Source organism: Lactuca sativa, chromosome 6 (assembly GCF_002870075.4).
Source record: "Lactuca sativa cultivar Salinas chromosome 6, Lsat_Salinas_v11, whole genome shotgun sequence".
Lineage (NCBI taxonomy): Eukaryota > Viridiplantae > Streptophyta > Magnoliopsida > Asterales > Asteraceae > Lactuca > Lactuca sativa.
In genome coordinates, this window is record NC_056628.2 from 152704483 (window position 1) to 152718120 (window position 13638).

Genomic DNA, 13638 nt, shown 5'->3' on the forward strand with positions numbered 1-13638 from the left:
AAATAACATATATACATTAAAAATCATATATACTGGAACGTGATAAAAATTAAATAAAATGGTTATAAAAAAGAATAAAAAATAAATAGAATCTCTAAAAGATGGGAACCATTTAGATTTCCCACCACACGAATTTTTTAATACAAATAATTAGTAGATTAACATGCATAATCCATTATGCTAAATTAGGGTAGCAGCTTTTTATTAATACAGAAACTTATTAACTTTATCTTTGCTTTGATTTGATCTGTGAAGTGGATCAGTTTCCATATCTTTTTACTAATACATTGTCTGAAAGAAATAGCGGATTGGTATTATTTTCATACATTCTCCTCTTATTAATTGGTATAATATATAACAAATTATAAACGCTTATATTATATGGTTGACAAATCAAAATATTATAAAACATATATTATATTCTTAATCTATTGCTAAATTTTGAATTCAAGTTAATTTCTAGATTTTATTATTTCTTAATTGAAAATTTAAAAGTTTAAACTTCTTACGGTATGAGATTTATATCAAATGAAATAAAAAAAAATAAAAATATTAAGAAAAAGATATGTGACATCATTATACTTAAAAAGATGAGATATGACATATTTAATATTAGGATTATTAATAGATATGGATAAAACCAAACACAAATAGATGGGTTGGATTGTTGTAAAGAAATGTTAAACACAACAATAAAACAAAGTAAATTTAAGGAATAATCTCTAATTATAACAAAATAAATTGCTTAAAACTATGTTACAATAATTCCTTGCTAAAAGCTATCATATTTGATATCTTAAACTTGATATCTATATATAACAATGTACTTAAATACTCGATCTCTAATTACCATATATAAGTATCCTTGCTTGTTCCCTGAGCAATATCTATTAACTTGAACCCTAACCAACCTTCTAAGGATTTCTTCTTGCACAAGGATCAATCCTCCTACCCCTCATCGTGTAAAGAGGGGTATTATCGAAAATTAGCCAACACGAATAATACAAATACAATACATAATTAATATTCTAGTCTAATAGCCACCTGCAGTTGGAAGGGAGGCAACTGTCGAATATTCAAACAATACCTAAATTCTAAGAAAAGTAATAATGGAAGGCCTTTTGGTGAATATATTTGCATACTAAAACAAGGAAGGAACATGCTAAACGTGAATCTAACTGAGAGCCACTTTGTTACGAACAAAATGAATATCGATTTCAATATGTTTCATGCATTGGCGTTGAACTAGATTGTTGGACAAATATACGACGTCAATATTGTCATAATAAACTGTAGTGACTCAAGTAATGAGACAATGTAGTTCCAATAATATATAACAAATCCATGACATTTCTACCGCAACATTAGTAATGCCTCTATACTCAACCTTAGCACTCAAATGAGAAATAGTGCCTTGACATTTACATGACCATGCCAAAATAGTTTACGCCAGAAAGACACAGTAACCATAGGTGGAATGTCTCGTCTTAGGGTAACCAGCCTTATCATCATCAGAATATACAATGAGACCACGAGAGAGCATGGACTATAGCTGCAAGTCGTGATCAACAGTGCCTCGAACATACATCAAAATTCGTTTTAGCGTTGTAAAATGAGTTTTATATGGATCATGCATATATATGCATACCTACTGAACATCGTATGTATGATTTGGGTGTGTAAATGTAAGATACTATAGAGCTCCCACAAGACTACGATATAGGGAATAATCAAAAACTGGTTAGTCTGAGTCGTCCACTTTTGCTAATATGTTGGAAGTAGTCTTAGTTGGACTACAGTTGAGTACGTTCGCTCAAGATAAAATATTGATAGCATACTTACGTTGAGATAGGAACATGCCTTTTTAATTTTGACCACATACACACCCAAAAAATAGTTGAGATTCCCAAGGTCCGTCATAGCAAACTCAACACCCATAGTAACAATGATCTATTGTAAGAGCTTTATAGTCAAGGCAGTAAGAATGATATCATCCACATACAAAAGTAAATAAGCAATTTGAGATCCCTAATGAAAAACTGAGCAAACTGTTGATACCAAAAACGCATAGCATATTAAGACCATAAAGAGAGCGCTACAAAAGATAAAGGTGTTCAGGAAAACTAGGGTCACGGAATCCGGGAGGCTGATGCATGGAAACCATTTCTTGTAAATGCCTGTGTAAAAATCCTTTTTTTAACATCAAGTTGATGCATATGCCAATGCTAATACATGACTAAGTTGAGAACGATGTGAATGGTGGCTAGTTTGACCATGAGGCTGAAAGTCTTGTCACAGTCGATTATAGTCACTGACTGCGGCCATTTGCTACAAGAATCGCTTTATACTGATATAAGGAACCATTAACATTTTCCTTCTTTTTAAGTAACTAAATGCAATTAATAAAATTTGCGTCAGTAGGTTTGACAACCAATACCTACATTTTATTATAAATGTGATTAGTAAATTCATCTTTCATGGCATTGAACCAATTCAGATCATTAAACTCTTGTAAATAAGTTCAAGGAACAGGGGAATTGATTCAATATAAAGATTTAGCTTTGACAATGGTTTTTGTGGATACCATCACACGCATGAGTAACCATTGGATGATTACAAGTAACGGAAGGAGTGATAATATTGGAGGAAAATGGAGATGATGAATTGGTAGAAGAGGAATTATCGAATAAAGACATGGCAACAAAAGAAAGAGGAGTCGTGCGTTACCGGAGGAGGTAAGCTCGATAATATAGGATCAATACAGGATATCATAGCGGAAGAGATGGGCGAGGATAACAGTTGAGAAGTAATAGGAGTATGTGAGTCAAAAGAGTCAAGAAGGGTGTATGATGGAGTGGATTTTCGAGTGAAGGATCCATAAGGAAAAATGGATTCATCGAAGGTAACATGTTAGGAAATGACAATTGTGTTTATATGAAGTCTAAGGCACTAATATCCTTTGTGTTGGGAGGGATAGCCAAGGAATATGAGGATAATAGAGACAACCAAAAACCCAAAGATGATTATATAAAGGCTTCTTATTGAACAATTTTTGATACAAAGAAATATTTTAGAGGGTGGTAGATGGTGTTATGTTGATAAGATAGGTTGCCATGAAGAGAGCTTCCATCCAATATGTAGGATGAAGACGAGCTTGAAAAAGAAGGGTATGAATGGTGTTATTAATGGAGTGTATCATTTGTTAAGACTTCTCATTTTGTTGAGAAGTATAAGGACACGAAAAAATGCATTTGAATGCCATTGGAGTTGAAAAAAGTGTGAAACTGAGTATTATTGTACTCACCACCATTACCACACTAAAAATATATTTAAAATAAGTGGTAACATTATTTCTAAAATGAAAAAAACACTTTACATTTCATTTTAAGATGATAAACCCATACATGATGAGAAAATCGATCCAGAAACAAGACATAATATTTAAAACTAGAATTACTAAGAATAGGAGAAGTCTAAACAACATAATATACTATCTCAAAAGCAACAGATGTAATGGAAGTTGATAATTGAAACGAAAAACAAACATGTTTACCTAACTAACATAAGTGACATAAACCACTACTTTTGTTGTCTTTAGATGGAATTAACTTGTGAGAAAATAAATTATTTAAAGCATTTTGACCGGGATGACCAAGACGTTGATGCCAAATGGTAGAGATGACTGAGACAAAATCCTGAGGTGTACAAAATATGACAAGGTACAGACCACTAGTGCTATCACATCAGGGGAATATTTTCTTGGTTTGAAAATCTTTCTTAGAAAACCAATAAGCATCAAATTTAATAGAACATTGGTTACCATGAGTAAACTTACGAACATAAATCATTTTTTTTTATAATTTTGGGTCTGATAAGAAGATTTTTGAGGATAAGACGGTGATATAGGTATAGATTAGATAAAAATGTGTTTCCTTGTTTACTTACAAGAATTCTAATTCCATTACCAACCAAACCAAGGGAAAACTAGATATTTTATTACTAATAAAACGAAGTATACCTATGTTGGAATGAATCTGTGACGAGGCACCGACGTCCATTACCCAACTGTCTTAACATGGATCATTGGCACTGAACATTTCTAGAAGAGCTATAGGTTGAGGTACACTCGAATTTACTGAAGTCTTGAACTAACCCCTATGGAGTTGGAGTATCGCCAAGCCGATGAGTAGAATAAGCCTGATGATCATGTTGGGCCGAAGTAACATCCTCCTCTTGTACGTAGCACAATATTGTCCGCTTTGGGATCCTGGCGTGAAAACTTCCCCGGGGTCACCCATCCCTGAATTGATCTCGCCCGAGGACACTTAACTGTAGTGTTTTTATGGGATTTTCTACCCTTGGGGATGTAAAACGCATTGTGACAGGGAAGGTAGCCATACCCCTTTAAGGAATGTTTTGTTCTCCTTCCCAACCGATGTGGGATCAGGTACAAACCACCTTCACCTCCCATTATAGGGTCCAACGTCCCCGTTGAAGACATCAACTCGTTTCCCAGCTCTGATACCATTTGTAACATCCCCTTCTGGTACGCATCATAATATTTTTTTCACTTTGGGCTCCCGACACGAGGACTTCCCAAGCGGGCCCATCCCGGTACTACTCTCGTCCGAGCATGTTTAACTGTAGAGTTCTTATAGGATATGTTGCCCTCACGAGTTTAGAACACGTTATGAGAAGGAAGGTATCAATGCCCCTTATAAGGAAATCCTTTGTTCTACTTCTAAGCCAATGTGAGGTCGGGTACAATCCATTTAGGTTGGTTGAACCTGATCCCACATTGGTTGGGAAGGAGAACAAAGCATTCCTTAAAGGGATGTAGATAACTTCCCTATCACAACACGTTTTAAAGCAGTAATGGAAGCAAATCGCATAAGAACTCTACAATTAAGCATGCCCGGGCGAGAGAAATTCAAGGATGGGTGACCCTCCGAGGAATTTTTCATGACGGGAGCCCAAAGTGGACAATATTGTGATACATGCAAGAGGGAGATGTTATAAATGGTATCAAAGCTGGGACACGGGTCGATATGTTCGACGGGGACGTCGAACCTTATAATTAGAGGTGAAGGTGGATTGCACCTGATCTCGCATCGGCTTGGAAGGAGGTCGAAGCATTTCCTTATAAGGGGTGTTGATACCTTCCTTGTCACAACATGTTTAAAGTTGTAGGGGCAGCAGATCCCATAAGAAATATAAAATTAAGTGTGCTCTGGTAGGAGTAGTACCAGGATGGATGACCCCCTGTGAAGTCCTCGTGTCAGAAGCCCAAAGAGGACAATATTGTGATACGTAGCAGAAGGGGATATTACAACCGACCACCTTTGTTAGGTTTATGGGTGGAGCTTATGCTAGGACGATGCAACCCACTATTTGTAACGTCCCAAAAATTATAAAGAGATTCTTCATTTGTAAACAAATTAATTGATTAAAACCTAGAACGTAAAAAGATAATAAGTGACATTCATTTGTTTGAAACCATAATGTTATTAGAGATAGATTACACAACAATGGAAATCATTATCTTCGATGCGTGTGTATAGTCTCATCGAGCTATTCCCACGACCAACCTGCAAATTTTTTTATCTACAGTTGTAAGCATAAAGCTTAGTGAATTCCCCAATATACCACATACTAAGTTCCTCAGTATATCACATATTCCATCATATATACAATGCATCCATACAAAATCCTCGGGTCTAAAGCTGACCTACGTTCTCTCCCTATTACAAGCGTGCATCATACATAACGGGCCCAAACCAAACATATATAACGGTCCCAACCCAAATTGTATAACATGCCTAGCCCTAACTTATATAGCAGGCCCTGCCCACATACATAACAGTCCCCGCCCAAAGAGTATAATAGGCCCAACCCTAATTCATATAATGGGCCTATCCCAACGTACATAACAAGTCAATGGCATGGGTCAAATCATGGTATTTCATATAATAAATAAAGTCATATGTGGCCAGAGATCAGATAGACAGTAAAACTGGTGGTCCATCCGAAAGCAATAAATCAAACAAGAACCATACACTAAGGCTTTAGACCAAAATTTCTCAGGCCATCCAACTTAACCACCTACAACCATTATAAACATTAACCTAACCAACCATGACACCTAACAATATCGTATAGTTCACATGCAAGACCCTACCATTCTAGCACATGATGACACTAAATGTCCTACACTTCTCAAACCAATACTATCATATAATCAATAGGTAAGACCTTATTGGTCTAATATACCATGAAACCAACTATCCGAAATTGCACATGCATAACAAGGAGTTATCCTTTTCAACTAGCATACTCGTATCCTAACAATACCTCTATCATATCATGCAAAGGATATACAATGTCATATTTGGCATAATGAGAAACTCTCCTGAATCGCAGAACCGATGAAGCACAACAACATTATCACTCATTGAACTAATCAATCCACGAACCGACTATCATTAAATAAGGATCTATCCTCAACCAACAACCCAAATCCTTTAAGTTCGACCCACCGTCAAACTTGTCAAAAGTCAACGGTTAACAAAGTCAACGATCGCCATGTCGTGGGCATGTCATGACAAAACAATCGACATGCAAGATACCACCACGTTGTGGGCTTTCCTTGGCCATGTCGTGGTTTCAGGCATATTAGTATTTTATCTATTAAGGGCTTAATCCTTACAGATATAATCCCAGAACTTCAGATTTGGTCATATTCAATAACTTAATGGATAAAGTTTCCAATTTTATCCATTAGGAACTCACCACAAAGAAAGATCTAGAACCCTAAGTCCATTAAGCCCTCAAAATGACAATAACTAGTGCATGGTTCAAAAGGAACCACGACCTAACACTTTTTCCACTAAGCCAAGCCTATATATGGTCAGCAAGCAAGTCTAAGGTTCTGAAATTGCCCAAAACTCCAAGAACATCCCTTCAAAGGACTTCAAAGCATGAAATGAGAAACAAGAATGATAAATGTGGAAGCTTTATACCTTCCAAGGCTGCACAAGATGCGGGAGATGCAATATCTGAAGTAGATATACCCTTTCAACCAACAAGCACACTACCTTCTTTTCCAAACATGTACTCTAAGGCCTCAAACATCAAAAGCATCACATGAACATCAAGAACAATCAATTAGGGGCTAGGGTTTTTGAGTTAGGAGAATGGAGGCTAAAGAGAATGACCTAGAATATGAATAAGAGCCTTTAAATATGGAGAAAACCCTGAACTTCGTGGGCTTGGATCACAACATCCTCCACGTTGTGACATCCCCCTTTCCACATCGTGGTGTCCATTAGAGCATGCTTTTCATTTAAATTTGATGCTACGTTGTGATCATCATTCTATGATATGTTGTGGTCATCAACACACCATGTCCTGACATATGGTTTTCCCGAAAAAGCTTATCTTTGACCCTATTAAATCTTCAAATGATCCATTCAGGAAAACGAGTACGTATAGAATTCCACAAAACAATTTTTAATTTGTTGGGTACGTATAAATTACTCCTATTTGGGTTAAACATATATATTTATTCGTTTTATCGTATGATTTAATGATCAAAATGTCACATGAATACGATTATAACATCGTCAAATTGATTGTTGTGATCAAATCTCTTCCGGTTCGATGTATATCTCTGTATATGTATTTATTAAATCCTATATACAAGCATTATGTGTATATATACATCTTCCTGATCCGTTGCATATCATATTGCCTACTACTCGTAAAATATATTTGGAAACTATTTTTCTAAAATATGTATTGCTACTTTGCAATCAAGTGGATATTTTGGTTAAATGATATAACGGTCTAGTGTTGATTTTAGGAGTTTGAAGAGGTCAATTATATAATTTGGTGGTGGGAGTGTAATAATCCATTAAGAATGCCATAAAAAAGTTGATTTTTCTTTAAAAAGTAGTTCTTTTCCTTTACAATTGTGGCATTTAGAGTTGAGAATTAGGGTGAGTTTGTAGAAAAAACAATTTCAAAACATTTTCACTACTTTTGCCGATTTTTCTTTCCTTAATGATTTACTCTTGAATTTAAAAGAAAAAAATGTCCCTATCAATCGGTCATAAGAATGGTGATGCTATGACTTAAACTTGAAGTTAAGAGCTTACTAATGGATTTTCAACTCCCTCAAATTTGAAGCTTGAAACCCGATTAAATGTTTGTTGGGTAGGTATAGAATTAATCATCTTTGGGTTAAACACACATATCCTCATTCGTTTTATCATATGATTTAACGATCAAAATGTCACTCAAATATGATTATAACACCGTCTAATTGATTGATGTGATCAAATCTCTTCTAGTTTGATGTATATATCTATGTGTGTATTTATTAAATACTATATACATGCATTATGTGTATACATATATCTTCATGATCTGTTGCATATCATATTGCCTACTACTCATAAAATATACTTGGAAACTATTTTTCTCAAATAGTTTTGAAATCAAGCAGATATTTTGGTTAAATCATATAATGGTTGAGTGTTGATTTTGGGAATTTGAAGAGGTCATTTATATAATGTGGTGGTGGGATTGTATTAATCCATCAAGAATGCCATGATTTTTTTTTAAAAAAAAAATAGATATTTTCCTTTACAATTGTGACATTTAGAGTTGGAAATTAGTGTAGGTTTGTAGAAAAACCGATTTCAAAATATTGTCACTACTTTTGCTGTTTTCTCATTCCTTCATGCTTTATTCTTGAATTTAAAAGAAAAAAATGTCCCTATCAATCGGTCCTAAGAATGGTGATGTCGTGACTTAAACTTGACGTTAAGAGCTTACTAATGGATTTTCAGCTCCTTGAAATTTGAAGCTTGGAATCTAACTAAACGGTTTTTTTGTTTTTTTGTTCAGGGTCGGGTCGTCAATATCATATATTCCTCATGTATTGGGGTTGTTTTGGTGCAAAATGGCCTCAAATGATACAACACTTAACAATGCACCTCCTATGAAAGCTACATCACATGGGGTATTTCAAGGCGAAAATCCTCTTAATGCTGCACTCCCTCTTGTCATTTTACAAATATGTCTCGTCCTCACACTCACTCGAGTCCTTGCTTACCTTCTTAAGCCATTAAGACAGCCTCGAGTCGTGGCAGAAATTGTTGTAAGTTACTTAATCCCCTTATTTTCATTTTAATCCATTAGAAATTTTAATATATATCATAAAGAATTAGTTTCAAGCCAATACTTGCAAAAAAGGTTGACACTAGCAGTTTTATTCCATTTTAGTATTGGGCTACTTGTAGGCATTGGGCCTCATGTCAGCCACCTAATAAGTCATTGTTGTCTTGCATTATACGACATAAGCCATCTCGAGGGTTATTGAAATAGTAACCCTTTTGTAGAAAAGTTTAATAATAGCATTTTATAGCCACCTAAGAGGCTCTTATGTACTTGTACTAGTATAATGTGTACTAAGTATAGTGAGGACAACTTGAAATAATAACTCTTTTGCATAAAAGTTTATTATATTATTATTACAGGGGGGAGTTCTACTCGGACCTTCGGGTCTAGGCCATAACAAAGCATATCTTCATACAGTGTTTCCTCAAAGGAGTCTTACAGTATTGGACACGCTCGCAAATCTTGGACTTTGTTTCTTCCTCTTCCTTGTTGGCCTAGAGCTTGATTTAAACTCCTTACGTAAAACTGGTAAAAAAGCATTATGTATAGCCATCGGTGGAATTGGCCTTCCGTTCATTTTAGGTACCGGAGTTTCATTCATTCTCCAAGAAAACGTCTCTGGGGGTGTTCACGAAGGCCCATTTATCGTCTTCATGGGTGTAGCTATGTCAATTACAGCTTTCCCAGTACTTGCACGTATTTTAGCCGAACTCAAGCTCTTAACTACCGAAGTTGGTAAAATGGCCATGTCAGCAGCCGCAGTTAATGACATAGTGGCATGGATTCTTCTTGCACTTGCGGTTGCCCTTTCGGGTTCAGGGCGCTCCCCACTTGTAGCTCTATGGGTTTTCTTGTGTGCATCGGGTTTTGTTGTTTTGTGTTCTTTTTTGGTGCCCCCGGTTTTCAAATGGATGTCCCAAAGATGCCCCGATGGTGAACCCGTTGATGAGTTGTACGTTTGTGTGACTTTAGGTGGTGTTTTAGCTGCGAGTTTTGTGACAGATGCTATTGGGATTCATGCACTTTTTGGGGCTTTTGTTGTTGGGGTTTTAATACCAAAAGAAGGTGCATTTGCCGTTGCATTAGTGGAAAAGGTTGAGGATTTAGTGTCGGGGTTGTTTTTACCGTTGTATTTTGCTTCGAGCGGTTTAAAGACGAATATGGGGTCGATTAAAGGGGCAAGGTCTTGGGGATTACTTGTTTTGGTTATTTTTACAGCGTGTTTTGGTAAGATTGCGGGTTCGGTTGGGGTTTCTCTTCTTTGTAGGATTCCGTGGATGGACGCTCTTGCAATCGGACTTTTAATGAATACAAAAGGTTTGGTTGAAATTATTGTGCTCAACATTGGGAAAGATAGAGGGGTATGTTTTTCTTAGATCATGTTTTTCAAGTCTTTCGAATAATAATTAAAAAGTCTGAATAATAACTAAAAAATATTTAAAAAAATGATGATATGTTTGAAAAAATCAAAGGAGAGCAGTAAAAGCCCAATCATCAAAATGCCCAAACGTCGAAGGTTCTATAACAAATCGGTTTATCACCTAATACAAATTAATTTCATGAAATATTTTTCGTAAAGTTGCTTTTGTGACTGTCCCCACTAAAAACTATTTTAAATAATATTTATTTTAAGAATTGACATCATTATTTATAAAATAATGATGTTTAGTGAAAAAAAACAAGAAATATTTTAAATATTTTTCAAGTAAGGGTTGTTTATTTTACGATGTGACCATTTCATTGTTCATTTTTGTGATTAGCAAAAAGCTAAATTAAACAAATTTGTAAAATGTTAAAAGACTAAGTTAGAAAATTAGTATCTTTTTCTTTATTAAGTTATTCTTTTTATATTGTTTCAAAACAAATCGTTCATTGTTTCTTTGTATGTATGTATCTTATCTTATATCTATATCTAAACTCATTCATTGATAAAATTTCAGGTTTTGAACGATGAAACATTCGCAATATTAGTTCTAATGGCACTATTAACAACATTTATCACAACCCCTCTAGTTGTTGCCTTTTATAGACCTGCTAAAACACAACCAACCACCGAATACAAACATCGAACTTTACACCGCAGAGGTTCTTCCACTTCTCCATTCCGTATGTTATTTTGCTTCCATAGTGTACGAAACATACCAACAATGGTAAATTTAATCGAAGTTTTACGTGGGACTGGCAAAAAAGAGGTTCTTTTGGTCCATGCAATGCACCTCATGGAGCTATCAGAGAGGTCTTCGGCTATACTTATGGTTCATAAAGCGAGAAAAAACGGGCTCCCGTTTTGGAAAAAGGATCAGAATACCGGATCAGATCAAGTTGTGGTGGCGTTCGAGGCTTTTCAACATTTGAGTAAGGTGGCGATTTGGCCCACGACTGCTATATCGGCGGTTTTGAGTATGCATGAGGATGTTATTAGTGGGGCCGAAAGGAATCGAGCAGCTATGATTATTTTACCATTTCATAAGCATATTAGGGTCGATGGGCAACTTGAAACCACTCGAGTTGAATATAGGTAATCACTATCTTCGGTTATCATCCTCAATTCCTCATGTTTCATAAACACTTAGACCCAAAATCCTAATCCAAGATATATTTTATAAGTGCAAGTAGTGGTGTTCACAAGCTGAGGCCAAAAAGTATTGGTCCATATCAGATCTGTCAGGTTGCTTTTTTTGGTTTGATCCAAATTTTTTTAAACAGATATTATTAAATTATAAACATTATATGTTACATACTATATCAATTATTATTAAAAATGGATAAAATGCAGTAATTATATTATTAAGTTGTGTTATAAATTTTTACAAAAACCAGTCCAGATTGCTCAATTACGGAACGAAGAGCCGCTTTGAGGACTTGTTTGACCCGGCCCCAAATTCTGGCCCGGTCCGATATGATTTGATTTCTTTTAATACACATTATTAATTTATAGTTTCATACCCATTATAATCTATAAATAATAAGTTCTAAACATTATTTATAAGCTATTATAAAAGAATGGATAAACTCTAAAACTTACATTATGTATCTATAAAACATTATAACCTACAAAAATTACACGCATGATTTGTATTTATCATTATAACTTTACAAACGGATCCTTATATAATTAGAAAACTTAAATGAAAAACAAAGAACTATAAATTTATAACAAGTAAAATTTATAAAATTTACCCTTTCGATCTAACAATCTGGTTCATTTGTGATTTCAGACATGTCAACCGCAAGGTTTTAGAGTACGCTCCATGTTCAGTCGGCATCTTAGTAGACCGTGGTTTCGGAGGGACATCCCACATTGCCGCCAGCAGTGTCAACTCAGTAGTAACAGTTTTATTCTTCGGTGGCAATGACGACCACGAAGCATTAGCCTACGGGGGTCGTATGGCTGAACACCCCGGAATCAATCTCAATGTAGTTCGGTTTCTCCTCAACCCCGCCGGAAACACCACTCCGGGATCCATCACCATCGACATTAAAGAATCTGAGACTTCGGAATCCAATTCCATTGATGATGAAGTGATGGCGGAATTCAAACAGAAGTTTGTCTTGAAGTACAACACGATGAAGTATGATGAGAGAGCGGTGGCGGATGCTGCGGAGACGGCGGATGTGATTCGGGAATATGGCCGGAGCAATTTGTTTCTGGTGGGGCGGATGCCGGAGGGGGAGGTGGTGGGGTTGTTGAAGAAGGAAAGTGAGTGCCCGGAGATGGGACCCGTCGGAAATTTGTTGATTTCTCCGGCTTTGACTATGGCGGCATCGGTGTTGGTGGTGCAACAGTATCATAGTCAACTGTCGTTGCATTCTTTAGCTTCTTTGAAGGAAGATGAAATGAGTGATGATGGTGGATGATTGGTATCAAGTTTTTAAATGATATCTCGTATTTCTCCCTTTGATTTTTGATGTTCAAATGTATAGAATTTTTTATGTATAATAGCAAAATATGATCATCAAGAAATCGAATCAATGTAAATTTGTACAAAATTGTACAGGATGAATACAAATATGAATAGGAATGTGAATTCCAAACGGGGTTTTTGAAACCCGAAATTTTGTTAACTTTGTTAGCATGACAAGTTTTAGACCGGATAAAAAAAACGAGTTTTAAACATATATTTATTTGTTTTGGCAAAATGTTTTTTTTTTCAGTAATTCTTGAACGGGTTAGCCCACACCACGTTTCTTCATATGCTTCTTTCAGGCTGCCATGCTTCTTCTAGGGCCGTATAAGTGGGGTGAGGTAGTATGGGCCACGGGCCTAAAAATTTCTAGGCCTATTTTGTATATATCTACCTATATTATTGTAATAAAAAAAATGTTTGGTATTCAGTCGTCTTAGGCCTCGTTTGTTTTTCTATAAAAGTATTTTTTGAGCATTTTTCCCTTCTTGTGGGTAGACGTTTTTCAAGTGCACGTCTTCTTCTGCAAACATGGAAAAAGACAAAAGAC

General features: G+C 35.6%; 1 protein-coding gene across 1 annotated transcript; it reads left to right on the plus strand.

Annotated features, from left to right (window-relative positions):
- Positions 1 to 8919: 8919 nt before the first annotated feature.
- Positions 8920 to 13239, plus strand: LOC111901212 (cation/H(+) antiporter 17). Its single transcript, XM_042895596.2, has 4 exons — positions 8920 to 9163; positions 9543 to 10544; positions 11124 to 11701; positions 12402 to 13239. The coding sequence occupies exons 1-4, from the start codon at positions 8966 to 8968 to the stop codon at positions 13039 to 13041; spliced, it is 2418 nt and encodes an 805-aa protein (XP_042751530.1). The 5' UTR covers positions 8920 to 8965; the 3' UTR covers positions 13042 to 13239.
- Positions 13240 to 13638: the final 399 nt, after the last annotated feature.